Source organism: Accipiter gentilis, chromosome 2 (assembly GCF_929443795.1).
Source record: "Accipiter gentilis chromosome 2, bAccGen1.1, whole genome shotgun sequence".
Lineage (NCBI taxonomy): Eukaryota > Metazoa > Chordata > Aves > Accipitriformes > Accipitridae > Astur > Astur gentilis.
Genome location: NC_064881.1, coordinates 42,395,003 through 42,416,461, shown reverse-complemented (window position 1 = coordinate 42,416,461; position 21,459 = coordinate 42,395,003). Strand labels below are relative to the sequence as shown.

At 40.9% G+C, this 21,459-nt stretch overlaps 1 protein-coding gene across 1 annotated transcript in view; it reads right to left on the bottom strand.

Moving 5' to 3' along the window:
* Positions 1 to 21,459, bottom strand: part of FER1L6 (fer-1 like family member 6) — a 137,787-nt gene that overhangs the window by 5,043 nt on the left and 111,285 nt on the right. Inside the window, exons 28-40 of the mRNA XM_049826813.1 lie at positions 20,546 to 20,668; positions 20,375 to 20,414; positions 18,483 to 18,598; positions 17,213 to 17,344; positions 16,078 to 16,203; positions 14,959 to 15,086; positions 12,972 to 13,142; positions 11,632 to 11,792; positions 8,353 to 8,495; positions 7,689 to 7,777; positions 5,585 to 5,683; positions 2,919 to 3,160; positions 2,411 to 2,574 (exon numbers count right to left, since the gene is read on the bottom strand). Coding sequence (XP_049682770.1) covers positions 2,411 to 2,574; positions 2,919 to 3,160; positions 5,585 to 5,683; positions 7,689 to 7,777; positions 8,353 to 8,495; positions 11,632 to 11,792; positions 12,972 to 13,142; positions 14,959 to 15,086; positions 16,078 to 16,203; positions 17,213 to 17,344; positions 18,483 to 18,598; positions 20,375 to 20,414; positions 20,546 to 20,668 — 1,734 coding nt within the window. The remainder of the gene's footprint in view (positions 1 to 2,410; positions 2,575 to 2,918; positions 3,161 to 5,584; positions 5,684 to 7,688; positions 7,778 to 8,352; positions 8,496 to 11,631; positions 11,793 to 12,971; positions 13,143 to 14,958; positions 15,087 to 16,077; positions 16,204 to 17,212; positions 17,345 to 18,482; positions 18,599 to 20,374; positions 20,415 to 20,545; positions 20,669 to 21,459) is intronic.

The window sequence follows — 21,459 nt, the reverse complement described above, 5'->3', positions numbered from 1 at the left end:
AGAAGACCTGTCTTCTATTTGTCACACATCCTGGCAGAGCTGAATGGCCAAGCTGGAAGCTGCATTGCTGAGGTGGATGAGGTGTAGTCCACCAACGGAGGGAAACGCAGCCAGTCACAAGTGCTGGAGCAGCTGAGCTGTGGGGTCTCAGCTCACAAAAGGAAGACGGCTAGAAACGAGATCTGTGTGCAGAAAATATCATGCAGTCCTAGGGCTCTGTTCAGGCTAAAAGAATAGTGGTCTGGCAGGTGGGTTCAGAGGCAATTTTCTTGATGGATGGCCAGAAGAGGATAGTTGGAGCTGTGCCAAAAGGACAGCTTTGTTCAGCACCAACTTCTTACTGATAATTTCTAGAATTCAGAAAAGTCATAACGGGCTGGTTTACTGCTTGTTTTCATTGTGACAAGCGATTAAAGCTTGTTGAGTGACCAATAAAATATTGGCACTTATAAAAGATCATCTGCTACACCTTGCAGTAGAAATATGTAATCTGAGTTATTTGGACACTTAGTATCAACTCTAACTTCTGCTATGGAAGTTAGAGCTTCCTAAATACAGGTTAAATATTTGGGTCTCCCTTGCACTCACAGGAACAAATCTGTTGATTTTTTCTGTCTGTGTTAGGTTACAGAGATGTCTCTTTCCCCCGTTCACCCAGTTATGTTCTTCAGTACTATCTCCACTATAGATTTAATCAGGCCAAAGTTAAAAAAATTTAAGATTTCAGAGATTTAAAGATTCCAGTAACAATTAAGAGTGGGTAAATCAAATCAGCTCCACAAAGTCTGTGATGGATGAAAAACAGACAAATGGCTTTTCATGTATTGTTATTTTTCTACCTCATACCTTTGTAGATATCAAAAACTAAAGTGTTAATCTATGGTAGGTGGCTGGGATTCAGCACAGAACTGGGCTGAAAGAAGGATGCAGATAAAAGGGATCCATGTGGAAGACAAGGTGATTGAGAGATGAAAGTGGACTGGGAGAAAGAGAATTAATTGTACTAGAGTTGAGAAAATGGAGGTAAAGCAGGGATTTGGGAGTGGAGCCCATTCACTAAATGCATGGAAAGTACACAGTCAACTTCAATCTGAAGAAGGCAATGAACTTGAAGATGGCACTTTTTATTAAAACATTCTTCTTGCTGGAATGGACAGAAATATGAAGGAAGGATGAGGTTTAGGAAAACCCTTGGAGAATCAGTGAAAGTCTAGAGAAGGAGGAACATCCCCTAAAAAAGGGCCAAACCAGGTGAATTCGTAGAGGCCTATACTACAGAAAGGTAGTTTGTAGTTTTTGGTTTGTGTCTCCACAGGGATCTGGATGCACCTAAAAAGACTGCAACTACACTAATCCTAGAACTGGGCTGCAGGGATGCCCGAGTTTCAGTCCAAGCTCCCAAAGTGCTCCGTGGTCATGTAAGCACATCAGCTTGGGTTTTCCTTCACTAGCTCACATAGCTCTGTTTCAGGTAGACATGCCCCAAAGACCATGTGCAGAGTTAACTATCGGGATGTACTTCATGCCGAGATACATGCACTTCCCTTAGGAAACAGAGGATCAGAGCTGTCTTTCCTTAACACTGAGGATCCCTATACTGCTCTAACAGTACAAAGAAGCCTTAAAGACAGGGAAAATGGAGCAGTTGTATTAAACACTGAGAATTTCAGTGTAGCTCCAGATTATACACAGAAAGTACTACAACTTTATGAAGAGAAGCTGCAGCAGAAATCCCTGAGATAAATGGCTAGTTACATGCTGAGTGAGATTTACACCCTGCTGCAGGCCTTGTTATGCTAGAGGCTTCAAAATTTGTGTGGCAGAATTTATATTCTTCTTAGGGGGATACTTCTAAAATAAGTCTTGCAGAGTTTGGGGAGAGCTGTCATTGTCCTTTGCATTCCTTTATACCAATTGTATCCTGCCACTAAACCAAAAAATATTGGCTTATTGAGCATACTTCAACAAGAAGAGGGGACCGTGCTCTTTCTACTTGAGATGTGTCACTAGCAAAGGGAATAACAGTAGACTCCAAAATCAGTTCCTTCATCCTGGCTGAAGCAAGAAATAAATAGTAAGGAAATAAATAAGCAGGTGAGATTCCTCCCAGGATTTCCTCAGCTGACATAAAGTTGACTAGAAACACCTGGTTTTCCACTCTACTTGTCCAGTGTGCTGGGAGATGAACAGTGGAAGAAAGCAAAGAAAAAGTACAAAGTGCTCTGGTTGCCTGGGGTTATCTGAACCAAATCTATGGGGAACCACTAAAGCATTTGAAGGAGCCCTATGGATTGCCAGTGGTGGTTGTTCTTCAGATGCCATACCCAAAATTAGCATCTGTCTGTCTCAGGATCTCAGCAGAGCATATCAGTCCCAGAGAAAAGCTGTTCATCTGTAGTGAGCTGCCTACCGTGAGCTGCCCAGCCTTGATGAAAGGCCACCAGCCTCTGACGCGCTTCTGCTGAAATATGGAGATCTTGTTTTCTTCACTTGCTGCCAGGACTATGCCTAGGTCACAGCTCTTGGCTGTCTTTGCTGCTCGAGGGAACCCATTCAGGTTCAATTCAAGAGTGCCTGGAGGGAGGAGTAATGTGACAACACTGAGAGACCAGACAGACACAAAGGCATTCAAAGAGCAGCTTCCATATGAGATACATGGAGAAATGCAGCAACTTGGCCCCAGGCTTCAGAGCTGGTGATCTCTCTGTACTGTCATTCATTCATTTGTATTGCCCTGGCATTGTCTCATCTGAGTTCTTAATCATTCCCTCTCCAAGAAATGTGTAAGTTTGCAATGTGGTGCTTCAGAGAAAAACAAGCAAAAGTTGGGTCTCAGGCACCACTTTGTACATATCTCTACAAAATACAAGTCTGGTGAGACCTCAGGTGAAGTTCAGGCAGATCCATTGCACACTTACCCAAGAAATCATCTGAAGAGAGTCTTTCAAAGTCCCACACCTGAAGCATCAGCTCAGCAGGTATTTTGCGCTCTGTCTTTTCCAAGGAAAATATGTTTTCTCTTTTACTAACCACCATTTGTTTCTCTGCTGGGAGATAGTGGAACGGGAACACAAAGCGCCAGTTGAAGTTGCCCTCTCCTGTCAAGGAGTTGTAATGTACATCTGTCTCCTGCTTGTCCTCTTCCAGGCCCTTTATCCACCTATGGCAAGCACACAGTGGAAAACACTGCTGTCACCAGGGGAGCTTGAATTGTGGTTGTCATTTGGTTACAGGCGTGATCATTTACTAATCCCTCCCTAATCAGTAAGGAGGCAACACATCGTTCAGGACTGTGACACACAGCAATAGCCCTGGCTCGGAGGATCTTGGCCACCTCCCAGCTGTGGCACAGACTGCAACAATGGCCAGTGATGATCAAAAGCTGAGAGTGAGAACATGATTTTTATTTCAATTAGACCTCAAAATACCAGTTGGCCATTTGCTATTGGCCAAGACATCTGTCTTCTTTGGGACAGGCAAAGACGGCACCAGTCATTTATCCACTACTAAACACCCTGTATTCATGTTGTGCTACACTAATAAATTCTGTGTCAATGTCCCAAGACTGATTTCAGTGCTCAGTATTGGAGTCTAAATTGACTGCAGTTGCTGTTGAGGGGTACAAACATGGCATAAGTATGGCTGGAGAAGTCTCTCTGTTTTTTCTTGTGATTTCCTCTTGGTTTCTGCTACAGTGTGCACAACATCTGATGTGCAATGCTATGGTACAAAAGGACAACACTTTCCTAAACATAATCTTCTCTTCTGAAGAGCTCCGGGTAATGATCTAGCTAGGTATGTTTTAGTTCTGAAGATGATTTATCACAGCCTGAGTAAAGATTAGAATTTTTGTACTGCATCCAGAGTGGCTTTTCCCCTGCAAGCCCCATTATTTCAAAAAGGAATTGGGAAAAACAGTAACAATCCCAAGCACAGCACTGCTCCCAGTGCAAATCAATGTCTGGTGACAGATTCAGTGCCACGTGCATTGTCTGAACATAACGAGATTTGTGTCTTCATTATTAAGGCACAGAAGCAAAAAGTTATCCAGTCCTGGCTTTCCCTGTCAGAACACTCTGGCATTGATAGTGATGTACGCATGTTATCACACAGCTCAGCACAAAGGCTGGCTCCCTAATTATTTCATCAATTTTGTGCTCTCAGAACTACTCTGCTACTGCTCTGAACACATTGGTTTATTGTTAACTTGGATATATCTGTGCAAACACCAGTGATTTCAGAGTAGCTCCTCTCAGGGAACTGCAAGGGGAGGTTTGCTCAGCCAGTATGTGCAATAACTGCACTTGCAGCACACTGGGGGACATATGGTCATATTAGCGCGTGCTTCTCCTGGGCTAATATCGCCTGCTCCAAAGGAGTGGTACCACTCCTGTTACCCCACACAGCTTGCTCAGAGCTAATGCAAGTTTCCTGGGTAAAATGCCTGTAGATATACCCTACACAGGAGTAAGAGCTGCTACCAGACTGTCCTGTCCTTCTGCTTACTTTGGGTTTATTGTTATGTTCACATGATTTTCAGAACCTGCAAAGTGGAAAACATCTTCCCTTCCCTGCTCCATCAATCCCAGTGCTCCCTACTCCAGCTCTTTGCATTTGGTCATTAGCAACACTGCAACAGGTTTTTTGGGAAATCCATTTTTCCAGATGCATAGCACTCTACAAATTCAGATTTTTCCAGGACTCCACAAAGACACAATTCATATTGGCATATTCATCTCATTCTCTAGTAGTGGAAACACAGCAAGAAATCTAAGACCAGTCTTGCACCTGAGGTTTCCAATATTTCCTACTGCCTCTTATGCCATAATTTCCCCCCACCCCTCTCTGGTACCTGCATTCAAATCCTGCTCAGAAGCAGAAAGTGCAAAGCAGTACTGCAAAACCGGCAAGTAATTTTAAGAAGTAACCTGCTACCATCTCAGGAAGGAGCTGGTTTGAGTGTCAAGCTCCCCCTTCATGCTCTCTCTTTTCATTTTATTTATGTGATATGGTTTACTGATTATCCCGGTAACATCTGTGAAGCTGTGACAGATGTTTTTTCTGCAGCAGGAATGAGATGGAGAGCAGAAAGTGCCCATGTGATGTTCTCCCCAGCATGGCCATGGTCATTCACCTACATGTGCTCCCCGCATGAGACTAGAAAATATTTCCAATAGAAATAGCCTGGCAAACACCTTCTTTCTTGTTTCTAAGGGATCATAATTCCCTTTTCTCTGATTATGTCAAACCTCTCCACATCTGTGTAAGCTCTTACAGTTCAAGTTCTGTAAGTGTTTGATCTCTGTTCGTTAAACTGTGGGCTTGGTTCTCTTCTTGTGCCATCTCTGCCTGAGCAGGAAATAACAACTAGTGTCATTTTACAGTTACTTGATTTTAAGAAAGGAAAAAAAAAAAAAAAAAAAAAGCAGTATCCAATATAGATGAGTAATTTGGGCAGGCATTTAGAGCAAAGTGCCAAGGTCACAAAAATAGCTTACTGGATAGTCTCACAACATAATTTTTTTGTCTGATTTTTGAATGAAATATTGCAAGTTCTTTTGAAGACAAGTCCTGAAGAACTTACCCTTTTACATAGATATCACTTGATTTTTGCCCTGTAAAGATATTTTCATCTTCTAGAATTACATCCTCTGTATTCCAGATTATTACCCTCAGTTCATAGCTGAAAAAGAGAAGAAAGTAGGCTTGAGTATACTCAAGCTCTGGTCAGACACTAGTGTAAACCTCTATCAAATCATGCCTTTATAAAGTGATAAATGTTGTATTTGTGCAAAACTCTTAAAATAGTATCAGCCTCAGGCCTCTTCTGTTTACAAAAGTCTAGTAATAGAGTGGGGATAGTGGCTCCTCTCAGCTCTTGGAGTATGCCGGACAACAGTGGGGTCACTGACAGTTTTGAGGGATGGAAAATTCCTTGCTTTTTATGTGCCTGTTCCTTTTCAATTCTTTTCACAAAAATGCTGCAGTGAAACAACGCAAAGTTGAGCTGAACAACATCATCAGAGCAGTCTCCAAAACAGTGAGCAGCTTGCTAATAAAAACCAGAGCTCCCTGGGAGGTGCTTTTCAGAAGAAAGGCCTTAAAACATTGTATGTGGTGCAATCCAGTGCATTAAAAGGGAAGAGAAGCACTGTTTAGAGGTATTTTCATTTAAGCAAGTGTAATCATCTTTAGAAGCAACAGTAAAAGGAATTAAAGTTTTCCCATCCTTTCCACTCCCAATACACAGACATTTATGGTGGCCATCCAAAGCTCTAGAAGCCGGAACTGAAATAGAGATATTGCAGGTGAAAATTTATACTCAAAAATTTAGGTATGCCTTCAGTCATTGTATGAACTGCAAAATATAATTAAAACAACCTATGTTTGAGAACACCACCATATGATTTTTCTGATATGATGTGTTGTCTTGGAAATAGCCTCAATCTCAGGTGTGAAACAGTTTGCCCCAGAAATTACCATATACCCTAGGCCATGCAGCTCTTCAGAAGATGTTGGCTATGAAAACCAAGCCTCTGCACTAGCCAAAGAAACTTTCATTTGCAATGCTCTGTCAGAGCCTTGTTCAAAGATTGTCAACAAGAAATGTTTACACAAAGTGCTATGAAGTCTTATGGAGCCTGGAGCCTGCTCTGCTGCAGCAAATATGCATTTCTCAGCAAAATGTTTAACTTGTGTCTGCATATTTACTTTCTTTCTCATAATTAATGGTTTGACAATATTTTTCCCTGCTTTTTTAGACTACAAAAGTGGCAGCGACAATTTGATTTTGTCAGTATAATTAGTTTTAAATATTTTTTGATTGGAAAATGCTTGTTGTTAAAGCGCTTTATAGAAAGTTCTGGTTTGAAGAAAGTAATTGTTACATAGACTCTTATTTTTGTCAAATCATGGCTTTTGTAAATGGAAAGTAAAAGAAACAAGTTTTTATTACATTGTTTCTTGTTCAAACATAAATAATACAGGAACAGTACCTGCTGCTTCAGAGATAAAATTCTCAGGAAAGGCCTTGCTAAAGTATTGGAATAAAGCTGCTACAGGATAGGCTGAGATCTCTGTTGCTCATTGTTGTGTTTTATTTACAAACATCCAATTAGCTTGAAGAACTATGTGTAGTCTTACATATAAAGCAGTGTAAGTATCTGTGTGAAAGTTGAGAGAAGGTTATTCTAAACATATCTCTGCTATCTGTTGCTGCTTTAGGTGTTTCTTGATCTTAACTTTGAACAGAGTGCTGGAAATCCAATAGGTGTAATTCTATTGCATCAAGGATCAAAACGAGGTTGAAGTAAATTATCTATCTGAAAGAGGTAGTGAAATCACAATTACTTCTTTCAGATCAACAAGTGGATGATAACATCAGAATTATTAAGGGACTCTTGCCTCTAGCCACCTGGAATCTCTTTATGAAAAAGGGATATCTTTCTAAAAGCGGTGTGTGATAGCCCTTGATGAAAATATCACCAACAGTTCTTTGAGTTGTTTAATGGAGGAGATCAAACTAGATGCTCGTTTGACTGGAAGTCATGTGAACCTAAGAAAACTTTTCTCAGGATCACAGAAGTTTGTTGTGATAGTTCTTTTTATAGTTCTTTCCAGACACTTAAGAAAGACTCAGTCTTTGAGGACTTAGGCCACTGTGCTGGGAGAAAAGCATAGAGTATTACCCTTTGGGTTTTCTTGGTGAAATGTCCACTGGGGGTCCTGGCAGAGGCATATCTTTAGGAAACATGTCGACCCACATCTGTACACGACCCTTGAAAACAAAGAGATAAACATCTCCGTAACTCGATTTTAGAGAGACTTAAAAGGTTTTAAATGTAGTTCTGACGTCCAAAACCACTGCTTCCTCTATAAGCACTAACCAGCTCACTATCCTGTAACTATGATTTTATCTGTAAACTTACTATACAATATATTTTTTTAATATTCCATCAGGCTCTTGGGAATTTGGTGAAGTTAGAATTGAGCTCAAACATTGGCAACTTCAAGGTGAAATCCATATTGAAAAAAAAAATAGTACTTGATGAACGGGAAAAAAGAACTGATGTTTAAGTACAATCAGAGTTTGTGTTAACTTAATAAACTAAAGCATTTAAAAGAATGGAAATATGCAGTTATGCCTCGTGTGATTACTGTGTATTTAGGTAACTGGCTGTATACACACACGTGTAACGATTTCCAGGTTGATACCATGCAAAGTCTCATGTATGGTACAACACTTGGATGCTGTCTCTGTAAGTTTGCAGATACAAATAGAAACCACAATAACTGGAGGAAAGGAAAACTGATCCTGGGTCTACCATCACCACCACCTCTGAGCTGCTCTACCTGTTCCATGCCTGGCTTATCCTTATGGTAGAGAGGTCGAGTCTCAATGTGCTCTGGGACCAGTTTGTATCCAGCTCCAGGGATTTCTTCCCAAGCACGTAAAACCTTTAAGGAGAGATGTTCATATGATTCAACTGGCTCCTCTATAGAAAAGAGTAAAACAAAAAGAACAAAGAGAGTTGAACTATAATGTTGAACCCCTTGGTAATATGTTCCATTAATTATTAAAGATGGTCATTAAAAATTTGCTTGAGTTAAAGGGAAGGTTTTATGTATCCCAGCTAAGTAAAGAAGGGTCTTGAAATTAATTTAATTCATGTAAATAAGGGTACCCACAGGGTAGCTAGAAGATTAGCACTTAGGCAGCAGTTTATCTGTAAAACACAGCAAATCATTTCACTATTATAGCAGCAGTTTCTAACAGGAAGAAGGAAGAAACCTGTGAACTACTCTTTTTACAGAGAATTGCAAATGTGAGGCTTTTTTATAACTCCTGAAAGGCAAGGAGGCTTCTATTTTGACAGAGCTGACAGTAAATAAGCACTAGTAGTTATATCTACACCTCATTTTACTTTGTGATGGTAACAGCAAAGACCCTCCTAAAGAACTGAATCACACCTCAAGGGAAGAGGGCTGAAGTCCATAGGCAAGAACATGTCACCTCCTGACCAGCTCAGCTTGGCCACTGGAGGAAGGGAGACCCCAGAGAATGGCACCTCCAGGAAAGACCAGTGCTAATATTGAAAGTAGGGTGCATAGAAAGCACGGAAAGCCTTTTGAGCTCTTGAGCTTCTTTTTCCTCCCTTTTTGTGTGGGCTCCACACAAAAGGATCCCAGACTTTTAAGGAGGGATATCTCCTAGATTAGGAGAGAAGTACCCAAGTGAGAAGAAAGTTAAGACTTCTTTGTGTCAGCAAACTGTTATTACTTTTCCTACGGGGTATTTCTATCTCTGAGTTGCTGGAAGGTGACAGAAGGCTTGTTTGCGATTTAAACAGTAGGTATTAAACCCTTCCTAATGACTGAGAGAGTGAGGAAGGATGGCCCTGTGATTATGAGCCCTGGTTCTCTCTTGTGTACCAACGTGTTTGAGATGTGATATCTTTCGTCTAATTTTAGCCAGCTAAAAGCAAGGTCTTTAAGCCTGACCTACTCAGTCAGGCAGCCTCAATAGCAAGGACATAGATTGTCTCATGATAACCCATATTCTTTCTAAGACACCTTTCTAAAGATTGTTTTCACCCTCTGAAGATGCCTATGTTTCCCACTGGCTACAGGTAGTCCTAGACTACCTCGGAGTAGTGGTCAGGCAGTTGGACTAGATAATTGTTGTAGGTCCCTTCCAACTGAACTATTCTATTCTATTCTATTCAACTTCTATGCTCCTAGAGCAAAGTTAAATTATTCTTCCCCATGCAATTTAAAGCTGGATATAAGGCCCATAGGTATCATTTTCTCCACCTGTAAAGTGGAAATGGTACTGCTTCCTCTTTTCAATACTCCCCTAGAGATCAGATCTGTGGACTTTGTTAGTTTTACAGATCCAAGTGATGACCAGCACAGAAACCCAGCAGGAAAGAAGGACCCAGAAGTACTTGTCCGAACAGCAATATGGATAAGAATTATGCAGAAGACTGTATACTGTAAACTATTTATTTATAACATGTTGAAAAACTTGTGTACATAAGTACTTTGGACTTTGCCATCTGGTTCTGTATTTCCTTGCTTCTGGTTTCCATCACCTTGTCTGATGTTGGTTTGCCTGAAGCTCATTTTAGTGAACCAGAATTTTGATCAAGAGATCGTGTTGCTGGTAGTCACACTCAGTCATCTGCTATTGAGGAAAACAAACAACAATACTGGAGCCATAAATCTCTCTCAGAAACCAAAAATGGATCGACTCTTCTCCCTTCAACAGTGCTACCTTAGCAGCCTTCCACTTGAGGCGTGACCTATATTTTGTAGCTGTCAGGGGGAATTTGCTCCAAGACAAATAAACACAGGTAAGGGAGTAGAGGTTTCCCTACACTGCCACAGTGTCCACTACTGTCTCCAAGACAACCTCCTTTTGCTCCCCCATGAAAGTCTTCATCCTCACACCCCTTTTCCTTACCCTAAGTATAAAATTGAATCATAGAATGGTTTGCATTGGAAGGGACCTTCAAAGATCATCTCGTCTAACTATACTGCCATGGGCAGGGACATAGATTTAGATTAGATGTAAGGAAGAAATTCTTCACGGTGAGGGTGGTGAGGCACTGGAGCAGGGTGCCCAGAGAGGCTGAGGATGCCCCATCCCTGGAAGTGTTCAAGGCCAGGTTGGATGGGGCTTTGAGCAACCTGGTCTAGTGGAAGGTGTCCCTGCCCATGGCGGGGAGGGGGGACACACAACTAGATGATCTTTAAGGTCCTTTCCAACCCAAACCGTTCTATGATTCTACGATCTTTCACTCATAGCTCTGTCCCACTCCACCCCTATGTGATATGGACACTCAACTTCCTCATAGCTTGACCTCTTTTTAATCTGGGAGCTCTGAAAGCAAGTTCTGTCCTGCCCTCTGGATTCATGGACCCCACAGATACCTAGATTTACACAGCACTCTGTTAATGCTTCAGAAGAGCAGTCAGAATGGTAATAATCAAGTGGAGGAAAAAAACAACAGAGAGGAAAGCCACGTAGGTAAGGTAGGACTGGCAGGTAAGTGGCCTGGAACCTAACTGTGGTCCAACAGAGACTTGTCTGACCTTGAGTAACTCACTTCACATCTGTATTTCCCTTCCCCCTTCTTCTCATTTCTTGGGTCTGTCTACACTAGTGTTTTAGTTTAGACAGGGAATGCATTTTTGAAAAGACTCTCCCTGACTTCCCATGCTTTGATTTGCTGTGTGGAGGGATCTGAGAGCATGCAGGCTGCACTCCTTTCAGATGAAACTAAGCCAGAAGACATGCTGTGAGAGGGTCCCCTGCACTCCAACCAATCCTGGGCATCCCATCCTTGGGGTCAAGCAGGAGCTAGTCCAAAGTATCTGCCAACACCTACCATGGGGATGTCAGGTCATTAGCAATAACTGTCTCACCTGAGAGATTCTCTGTAATTAAGCTACAGCAATAGCTAATATAGACACAGACTTCTTCACCACAGTTATATGAGTATTTCAGGGCAGAGACAGGTTCCAGTAATCTGACTTTAGAGTGCATAGCAGCCTGGTCCCCAGATAGAGCTTGGGCAGGCCCTTGATACTGCTACAATGCAGTCGAAGAATGACAAACTTCATTACCGTTCTCATCTTCTCTGAAGACTGTCTGTCCCTTAAAGACTTTTGCTCCTACTTGTATCTCCCCTGGCCGCATGAAGGGTCCACTTATTCTGTAGTCCTTACACAGCTTAGTGAGGATCTCGCTTGGCTTAGTTGCATCTCGCCACGCATTGTACCCTTCTCTGCAAGGAGGGAACAGAGAGCAAAGAGAAATGGGTGAGGTTTGCCTTCAGCAAAGTGCACAGGCAAATCAGGACTTCCCAAGCAGAGATTTGCTTCGTGGTCAGTGGCCCTGACATCTGCTCAGCCAAACTTTTCCTTTGAATTGTCCAGCACTACTCCTTACTTGAGACACCCGCTCTGTCTGCTCAGGTCCTGGGGCCAACCACTCTTTTCTCATAAAACACAGGAGAAGCTGAGGCAGCCTTACCCACAGGTTGGATAAAGCAGCCCAGGCATTGGCATGCTCCCCAAGAGGAAAAGGACCAGAGCCCATCTCCTCTTCTACCTAAAGGATTCAAGTCTACATGTTCTACCTCCATTTAAGGAAAAGTGTTCTGCAGCTCTGACATGCAGAGAAAAAGCCAAGATTATCTGAAACCTGGAACAAGCACATAAAGAAATACCTCATCCTGGAGACTGAGCTGGCAAGGGAAGTCTGGGGGTTTGGTCTGTGCTCCTGCATCGTTTTTTTACATTGTTCACCCTTTGTTTGTAGATAAAATAGAGAAACAATCATAGGAGAAGAACCCCAAACCCACATCTTCCAGGTTAGTGTCCCACCCCCGGGCAATGGAGTTATTTTAGTTTGACTTTCTCTGCTTTAATTAATCTTTGTGCACAATGTCCTTGCGAGTGCAGCCGTATGACAGGGAGCAGGAGTTCAGCAGCACTGCCCTGTGACTCACCTCTGTTACAGGGGCCATGCCAGCAGCCCTGCTCTGCTCCCACTCCCCCCAGTGCCATACCAGTCCCACTGGCCTGGCTGCAATCACTCCAGTTGCAGCTGAATAATAGAGAGCAGAGTAGAGCCCTGTCATAACTTCTCTGACAGGTTTTTTTTCCGGTTGCCCTTTATGCCTCTCCAAAGGCAGTTTATCGAGCAGGTATGTTATACATAGGCTGTTTACTATTTAAAATACTTGGTGAACAAACAGTGTTGTTAATTTTAAAATATCCATTTGTGACTGAGGCTGACAGCTACCCAAAGTCACTGTTAAGCTCTTTGGTGAATTTTAATTAAAATACCTCCTGTGACGCTTTTGTGCTGGAGAAAGCAAAATGTTCAGCCACATCTGGAATTTCTCCTGCAAGTCAAGTCGTTCATTGTGTGCTGTGTGGCTGTCTGAAGAGGTACTTACATTTCATATTGACTTTGTAACCCACAGGTAGCTCGATGCCTGCTGTAGAAACGATTTTCCAAATCAATTTTAGTCTCTCCAATGAGATCATCTGTTCCCACAAAGTCATGGTCGTAGATCAGGACTGTGAGCAAGGAATCCTTGGGAAATGTAGCTTGGATTTCAAATGATCTACAGCAACAATTAAGACCTACTTGTAGTCAAATCAGTTTATGAATACTGTGCGAACAATGTGTGGACAGTGTCTCTTCTAACAAGCAGTGGGGGTTGTTTGGTAGTGGTTTTTTGTTTCAATGAAATATCTGACCATACTGGAAACACACAGTGCAAAGCTATTTTCTTTCTCCTACTTCCCTACCACCCCCTGTACAGTTCTAAGATTGTTCCTACCTACAATAAACAGAGCAATGGGATGGAGCTGATCAGCTGCAATGATTTATCCTGTATCCAATAGAGATGGAAGTATGGAAATTACAAGGCTAATGAAGCTGTATGTAAGAGTTATCACATGCTTTTCAGAACCCCCAAAAGGGACATCTGAGACTTTTCTGGTTTTTTTCCAAAAGTTCGAAGTTAAATATTGAATATAGGAATCTGGGGGCACCCAACAAAATGATCAGGCAAAAGCTTTAAACAAGTCTCAAAAAAGCAAAGATCAGAACTCCCTTTTCACTCAGTGCATTTTTCAGTGATAGGAATTGTTGTCATTGAGATATTTAGGGAAGCTGAGAATAAGTGATTTTTAAAGGGATTTGACAAATTAGTGGAAGACAGGACATCCTCATCAGCACAACAGTGGCTCTAGATTTCTCCAAAGCACAGGCAAAACTGAGCTTTGTCTTCTGAAGGATGAGTTTTGTCCTTTTTCTTGAAGTGGCCAGAGTCAATTTTGTAGCAACAGCGGAGCAGTTTTTGGAGAAGAGAGGTTTGGGAATGGTCTGGGATTGCTAGAGGTTGGTGGTGCCATGCTGATCAGGGCTTCTATGATAGTGAGAGGTGGTTACTATGACTGATGCTACTGCTGCGAGGAGTTGCTGGTCCAGTCACCCCAGTGTTGCCACTGGCATCATCAGCAAGGACTACTCAAATGAACAGCTCATTCTTAACCTTGTCTAAACCAAATACTGTGGTGATTTCCCATTCCAGTTATATGCATCTATAATGGCTGTGTTTTACTGTTTATCATAATGATGGTTCAGTTGCAACCTCTACTAAGGAAGAGCTTAAATCACAGAAACTGAGATGGCATGCTATAGAGGGACCACTCCCTTCTTGTCTTTTCTCCTTACACTTTTTTCTTCAAGTCTCTGCTTTTGCAGGACCCTGGCTTAGAGGGCTTTCAGTCCAACATAGTACAGTTTCTCTGTCTTAATTTTTTACAGAATAATTCCACTCAATTCAAAACATTTTCAACCTTCTTAAAAATAGGGAAACTTATTGGCAAAAAATCACAGCTATTAGCATTAAAAATATAAATAAGTATAAAGCATTGGTAATACAAAGTTGATGTTTATCGACAGCTTGCCCCTGGCTCCCCCATTCAGAAGTCTGTGTGAGTTCAAAAAACTACATTCTTTTGTCCTAGTCCTAAAATGATGAGATTTATTTGGCACTCTATTCAACCTGAAATAGTAACAAAGATTGTGAAATCACACTTTACTGTGCTGATATTTATTTCACTTTAAACTTAACAATTGCATTAATTTGCACAGAGAAGATAATTTGTTGCCTCTTTTCCTCTCATGCATCCTTTTGCAAAACCTCTCACAGATTGCATTCCATGATGTGTTTTGACTGGTATGAAAATAAATAATTTGTAATCATACAGGGTGACACCAATTCTCAACATTTTAACCAGTAGAATTACAAAACATCCAAACGGGCAGAAATCAGCATATAACAAACACTTTGTAATAGTAACAGCAGTAGTGGTGGCAAGTGATAAAGCAGGAATCACCCATGAATAAGAAAATAAGCCATCACTGACCTTCCAAATACTGGGTTTAGCTGCTTGGGGATGTAGTTCTCCCTGTCTTTAATTTCTGTGTTGCCAAGTCTCAGCACAATGTAGGGATCTGACTTGCCATCTGGATCAGCTGGGCTGAGGTTAAATGCCTGTTAGGAAGAAAGACTGTGTCCTCATGAAGCTTGCTTAAATGCAGCATGGTCACAATACAGGACTGTGGGTTTCCTGCCCAGTCCTGGGTGTTCTGGAAGTGCAGGGGGTTTGCTTGCCTGATGTAATATAAAATTTGGCATTTAGCTTTGCAGGCTACTGGGAAAAGATGATCTGGAGGAGAAAAGTTTGCAAAGGTGGAGCAGATATAAGTTCTGTCCCACCACTAAGATGGACAAAGAGATGCATGTAGGATTCAGGAAAGATTTCCCAAAGATATTGGTCCAGATCCTTGAACAGTGCAAAACTACTCTTCAGACTGTATTTACAAGATGGCTTGGAAGTCTTTATATTCAGGAAATAAAGCAATCTCTTCCTATTCTTCTCTTCTGTTTTGTTCGCCATTGTCTCTTTGCATGCCATTCTTCCCCTCTTAGATCACCTGCAGCTTTCATTTCCCTGAAATACCATCTCCTTCTACCCCTTTTACTTCTCACATCATGCTCTCTCATCATCTTGTCTTCTATATTTCTACCTCTTTCTCCACCCCATAACTTATTCACAACATCTACCACTTTGATTATGTGCAATACACAGCCCTCAAAAAATATGCTCCCATTTCCCCCTTACTGAGGTTTTGTTTAGATGTCTGCCATTTTGAAACAACTCTGCTGATTAAAACTGGCTGCATTTGCATAATGTAGCTGGAACAGGTTGTCCATACTATGTTAGTTATGTCTCTAGCCCGTTCAGTTTGAAGAAGTAAAGTGATTCTCCAGTCTTGTGATTCATCATGAAGAATATGTAACATTTTCTACTCTGAACACCCATTTCTACAACATGAGACATTGTCTGAAATAATGCCCAGAAAAAATTCTGCCACATGGATGAGGATTTTCAGAAGCTTCACTGCAAAGACACTGGAGGTAAACTGTGTTGAAAAGAAATGTCCAAGTTATTTCAAGATTAAAGGAACATCTGTCTACTTACTGCCACAATATAAACCCTGATGAGGACTTTGACAGAATGGTTTGGTGGTATCCCTTGCAGGATGCGGGGCTGCCCTCCGTCCAGCAAACTGCCATCCTCAGGACTTGGGTATATGCAGAAGGAGCCCTGGTAATACACTGTCTTTTATCTCCCTCAAAAACAGATCAAGTGTAATACAAAAACAACTCTTTGAATGCAAACCAAACATCATTCATGCAGCCTGCGCTGCAGCACATACGTATACACAACACGTTTTTGTGGTACCACTCAAAGGGAACACAGGCTTCAGTGCACGAAACATCATCCTTTAAAATGTCTTTGCTCTATAAAATGGTACGATCATCACATCTAGATGATTGCAAGAAGTACTTGCATGCTCTTAGCTCTCTATTTTATTATTTAAAGGACTAACACCTGCAGGTGTTCTAAATCTAGTTTTCTTAGTATTAATATTCTAAAAATAATATTTTGTCATTAACTGTATATCTGCAAATTGATAATTCCACTGGGTTAGTTTCACAACAGTGTGACTGGAATCCAACTGTATTTTTGCAGCCACCATACAACTCATATAAATCAATATTGGCTCATGGTGCTGAGTAGCTCATACTGCCTGAAAGCTACTAGCAAGTCATTTGAACAGAAATTTGCGTTGCAAACTAATTGAGGTATCAATGAGTTTAATCAGTTCCTCTAAACTACAAAGTGCTTGAAATCCTATTAAGGTTATTCATGCTTTGAACTATGTTTTCAGACTGCCTAATGGTGCCCTGGATCAGGCTGTGCAATTGTTTCCAACTGGAGTACCTATAAGTGCCTCCATTTAAATTACTGAAAATTACATATAAGGTGCAGAATCTGGACTACATAATATATCTATTTTTCCCCTTCTGTGATTTAAAACTTTTTTTGTAATTCCTTGTTTCAAAACAACAGCGAATGTCTGGTGCTAGACGCCACTTTCATCTCTCAGAAAATGGGAAAGGAAAAATATTACTCTAGATCCAATAAAAGACATAATTCTATTTACAACAGACTGTCAATGTCTTTTTCTTTCACCTGTGGTATACTTGAAATATGCATGAAAACATAACGTCTCTAAATTATTACCCATTTAATCAGCTTTAAAGCTCACCTTAAATTTTCCTATTATTCTGTCTTCAGAGTCAGCATGAACTTCGTCATTAGATTTTCCTCTTAAGAGCTGAAAAGTTTTCACCCAGTCCTCAAAGTTGTTAAATTCACTCTCCAAGTCTCCTTCATAAATCTTTGAAAATAGGAGAATGCTTATTTTTTGTGCTGCAGTTAATATATTTATAGCAACTTTTTTTATTAGAGGATGACTAGAAATCCATTTTTACTCAAAATGCAGATTTTAATAAAACCAAGGTTTTGCAAAAGTCCTTGAGGCAAAAAGAAATTAATTCCCCACTAAAACAGGAGTGGTTTTGTCCTTCACCAAAGTCCTTCCCAACTACTGGAATAGCACATTAATGCAGCAGGTAGAGGTGGCTCTAGAAGGGCCAGAATGAACATTTGTAAGCACTGTTGTGGGTGAAAAACAGTGTGGATGTGCTGCTCTTTGCTTCTGTTTCCTCTCTGCAATGTGCCTCTGGTGTACTGACCCATTTTGTTACGTTAATGTGCCAGCACATGTGAGCAAAGCAGACAATAATAAAGTGCTGTGGGGACAGAGCTTTAGGATAGGTAAAAAGACCGGATCATTTTTTAAAAGGATGGGCTTTTTTTCAACACTCTCCCCCTGTAATTTACGAAGTGTTATTCAGTGTGAAATAGAAGGCCTAGACTAGTGCCACCTCTAAAAAAAATGGAAACAGCAGTTTCAAATTCCCCTTTATTCAGCTACAGTCTAATCCAAGCAGACCTAATCTTTTCAAACCTCTTCATCTCTCCAAGTCATTTTGCATGACCCATATAGTTTTCTTTGAATTCCTTCTATCGTTACGCAACCAAATCTAATGCGAGCTGAATATTACCTCGCCGTCAGGGAGGATGCACTAGCAATTGCAGCAATGCTTTCCATACCCTTTTTTAAGTCATTCTTAACAGGCTGTAATATTTCCAACATGAAATTTGGAATTTCCAAACTCAGCGTTTTACAGGTGAACAACAAACCTGAATTTTCACCTAAGTCTCTCTGGGTGAGTCTCTACTGGTAAAGTGAAGGTCTGAGGCCAAGCAGGCCACATCCACCCTGTAAGACCATGGTTTCCTCTGGGCCCCATGTGCTGATGTGCATTATCACTATCATTTTGTGTGTTTTTTATTCATTTTAAAGTGTCTGCAATAAATGTAAGGAGGGTTTGCTGAACTCAGCTGCTGAGGTCAAGCTTTGGGGAGACAGCAAATAACAGCCTCACCTCTCAGCCTTACTTCTCTCTTACCTGCAGTGTTGCTAGGTTTGGAGTGTCTTTCTGCTTCCTTTTCAATGTCTTATCCTTCTTCTTTTTGTCTGGCTCCTCTTCTATGATCAATGCAATGTCGTCAGAATTCTGCTTATCTGCAGAGATTTCATGACATCATGTAGGTTTTAGTGAGCAAAGCACATCGAATGCTTCAGATAAGGATGCAAAATACATTTTAAAGAGATACCCCCCCTTGCTCCTCCCTCCATTAATTCTTCTACTGCCAAGCACAGGGTCCTCTCTTTTCCCACCACTCCTCCCAGGCAGAGAGGTCGCATTTTATCCTCTCTGTGGCTAACAGTCTTCATCATGAGCTTGGTGGACCAAGTGTGATGGTGTTCTGTACCACTCCTTCCCTGCTGGCCATCTCCCAGAACGCCCTTTTCCTTCCTCTCTGACATCTCACAGATGCAAACTAACAGATCTTAACAGCTTTCACGTAGATTGTACGGCTTATTTAAAACTGGAAGCCGCTATTTAGGCTGACTGGTACTTCAGATAGCAGGCGATCCAAGCCCTTCTCTGCTCAAAGGTATCAGAAAATAGAGTGTGTCTCACCTTGAGAAAGCCTGGAAGTATGAGAAATGGGAGGAGGTATCTGGCCAGCCTCCAGCCAGACTCCAAACACTGAGAGGGGATTTCCCAACAAAAAGAGGGTGAGCCCTCAAAAATGGCACTGAGATGGTTCAGTTCTTTGCCTGAAATCTGGATTCTGCGTTCACTTTACTTTCAGTTTTTGAGTTGTTCATGTGTGTTTGATATCACTGAATATTTAGAAATATATATTATATCAGTGCAGTCCTGTATGTGTAATGCTTATCATCATAGGTGAAAATATGTAACAAAAGCTATCAGAAGGGAATTTACAAGATCTGAAGTCATCAGTCAAAAACAATATGCCACAACTGCCCGAATAGCATGTGGGTGGATGTCACAATGTCAAGTAAATTTCTAATTCTAAGTTAACATCACACCTTTGTAGAAAATTTTCTATCTAAATATTTCCTCCATGTGGACAAGTAAGTTTCACTCAGAAACTGATCTCTGCCTCCTCTCTCAGCAGCCCTGATGATCACTGAAACACCGTCAGCTGCTATTTCCAGAATGATACCATCCGACATTACGGTTGTGCCTTCCATCTAGAGCAATCACAACACCTGCTTTAAAATAGAAATCACCTCAATCACTGGTGAAGTGCAGTCAGCTCTGGCATGGGAAGATGCTATAGTTTAATTCCAAATAGCAGCTCTGTGTAAACAGTAAACATTTGTTTTCTTTCCCAGTCTGCTCAAGCAGTTACATTTGTCCAAAAAAATATTTTTTTCTGGAGCTCTGATTGTGGGAGGACCTGTTAAGCCATGGAGTATACATGTATGGAGACAGATATACATACATACACACAGAGCCTTTTTCTGGGTAATTCTTTTAGGTTCTTGTGCAAAAAAATTTCCACTAGAACCTGAGCTAGACACAAAGCTTTTCAGTTATGGAAGTAACACACATGACTACAGAGTCTCCTAGCAGAAGCTGTTCCTACATCGTTGATTCTGAATTGGATTCAAAACTGGGAGAAGCTTCTTTTTCTGAACCTGTTACAAATGCAGCCTAAGATTAGGATAATCTCCACCTTCTATCATTTAGGACTTTGACTTTGCAAATCTTTGTGCATGAGATTTGAATGACAGGAAACTCATGGTTACCCAACACTGCCTGTGAAGTTTTAACCTACCCACCATCTGATCAGCTGTAGAGGAAAGAACACGGTATACTGGCAGTGCTCTGTTATCAGACATTAATTGCTGACGGTAAAATAGTAGAGAAGCAAAGTGTTAGTTGTACAAAATAATAGAAAATGCAAATAGTTTACTTACTGTCTTCAGGTTTTCCCTCACTGGAAAGAATTCCTTTTGCCTTTCAAAAGAAAAAGATGATGGATAAACTCCTCATTATGAATGTTATACCGAAAAGGAATCACTCAACTGTAAATCTACTTTTACAACATTGCTCATCCATGAGAGCTTTGGGCATGCTGGGTGACTTACCTTTTGCATTTTGAGCACAGAAGCATAGTATTTGGACCACCAGTCAATAACATTTTCAGCTGATTCATCTGCAATTGTTCTTTTTCTCTTCTTTGTTGACCGTCGGATGGATTTTTTCGTATCCTACCAAAGCATGGGAAAAACACTGTGGAACTCCAGAACTGATTAAAACTAATCACCTGACTCATGACATCAAGCATGAACAGACGTATATGAAAAAAATTTCAACCTCCAAGAGCTAAATAAATTACAATAGGAATTAGTGTCTTTGTCTTTTATTCCAAGACACTTCATCATAATCATCATATTATTAAAACTATCTCTATATTTCCTACAGATGATGCCAAAACTTTGAACATTTGAGACATTGCCACAGGAGCAACCGATACAACAGGCAAATCTACACAGAGAAATAGGTAACGATGTTCTAAGGCATGTGAACATTCAGATATAAATTGGTTTCTCCCACTTAAGTCTGCAAGTATTTTAAGAACTCCTCTTATTCCTTTATTGCCTTTTGAAAGAAGAGTCCCAACAGTTGCTGCAATTCAGCTGTTCTCTTCTTACAAAAAGCTAAAATCTGATCCTGAAGATCACCTGCTCATGTGGCAAATCTTACTAACTTCATTCTTGCATAAGGATTGGCTCTTGTTAAATAGAGTGTTTCATCCAACACCCTTACAGAGAGTTGTCAGCTTGGCTGGGGAAGCTGAAGCAAAGATAAATAATTAGGAATGATAGATAGGTAACTGGAAATTATTATTAATATAACACAGATGGTTAAATTACAGAGTTCCCTTCAGGACTCTTTTCTTACTATACTTTGCTGTCATACATTAAAATTGTTCTGCACCAGATGAAAGATCTAAACTGTTGTGTACATATAGGGAACAAGACATCCCTGCAGTTTCTCT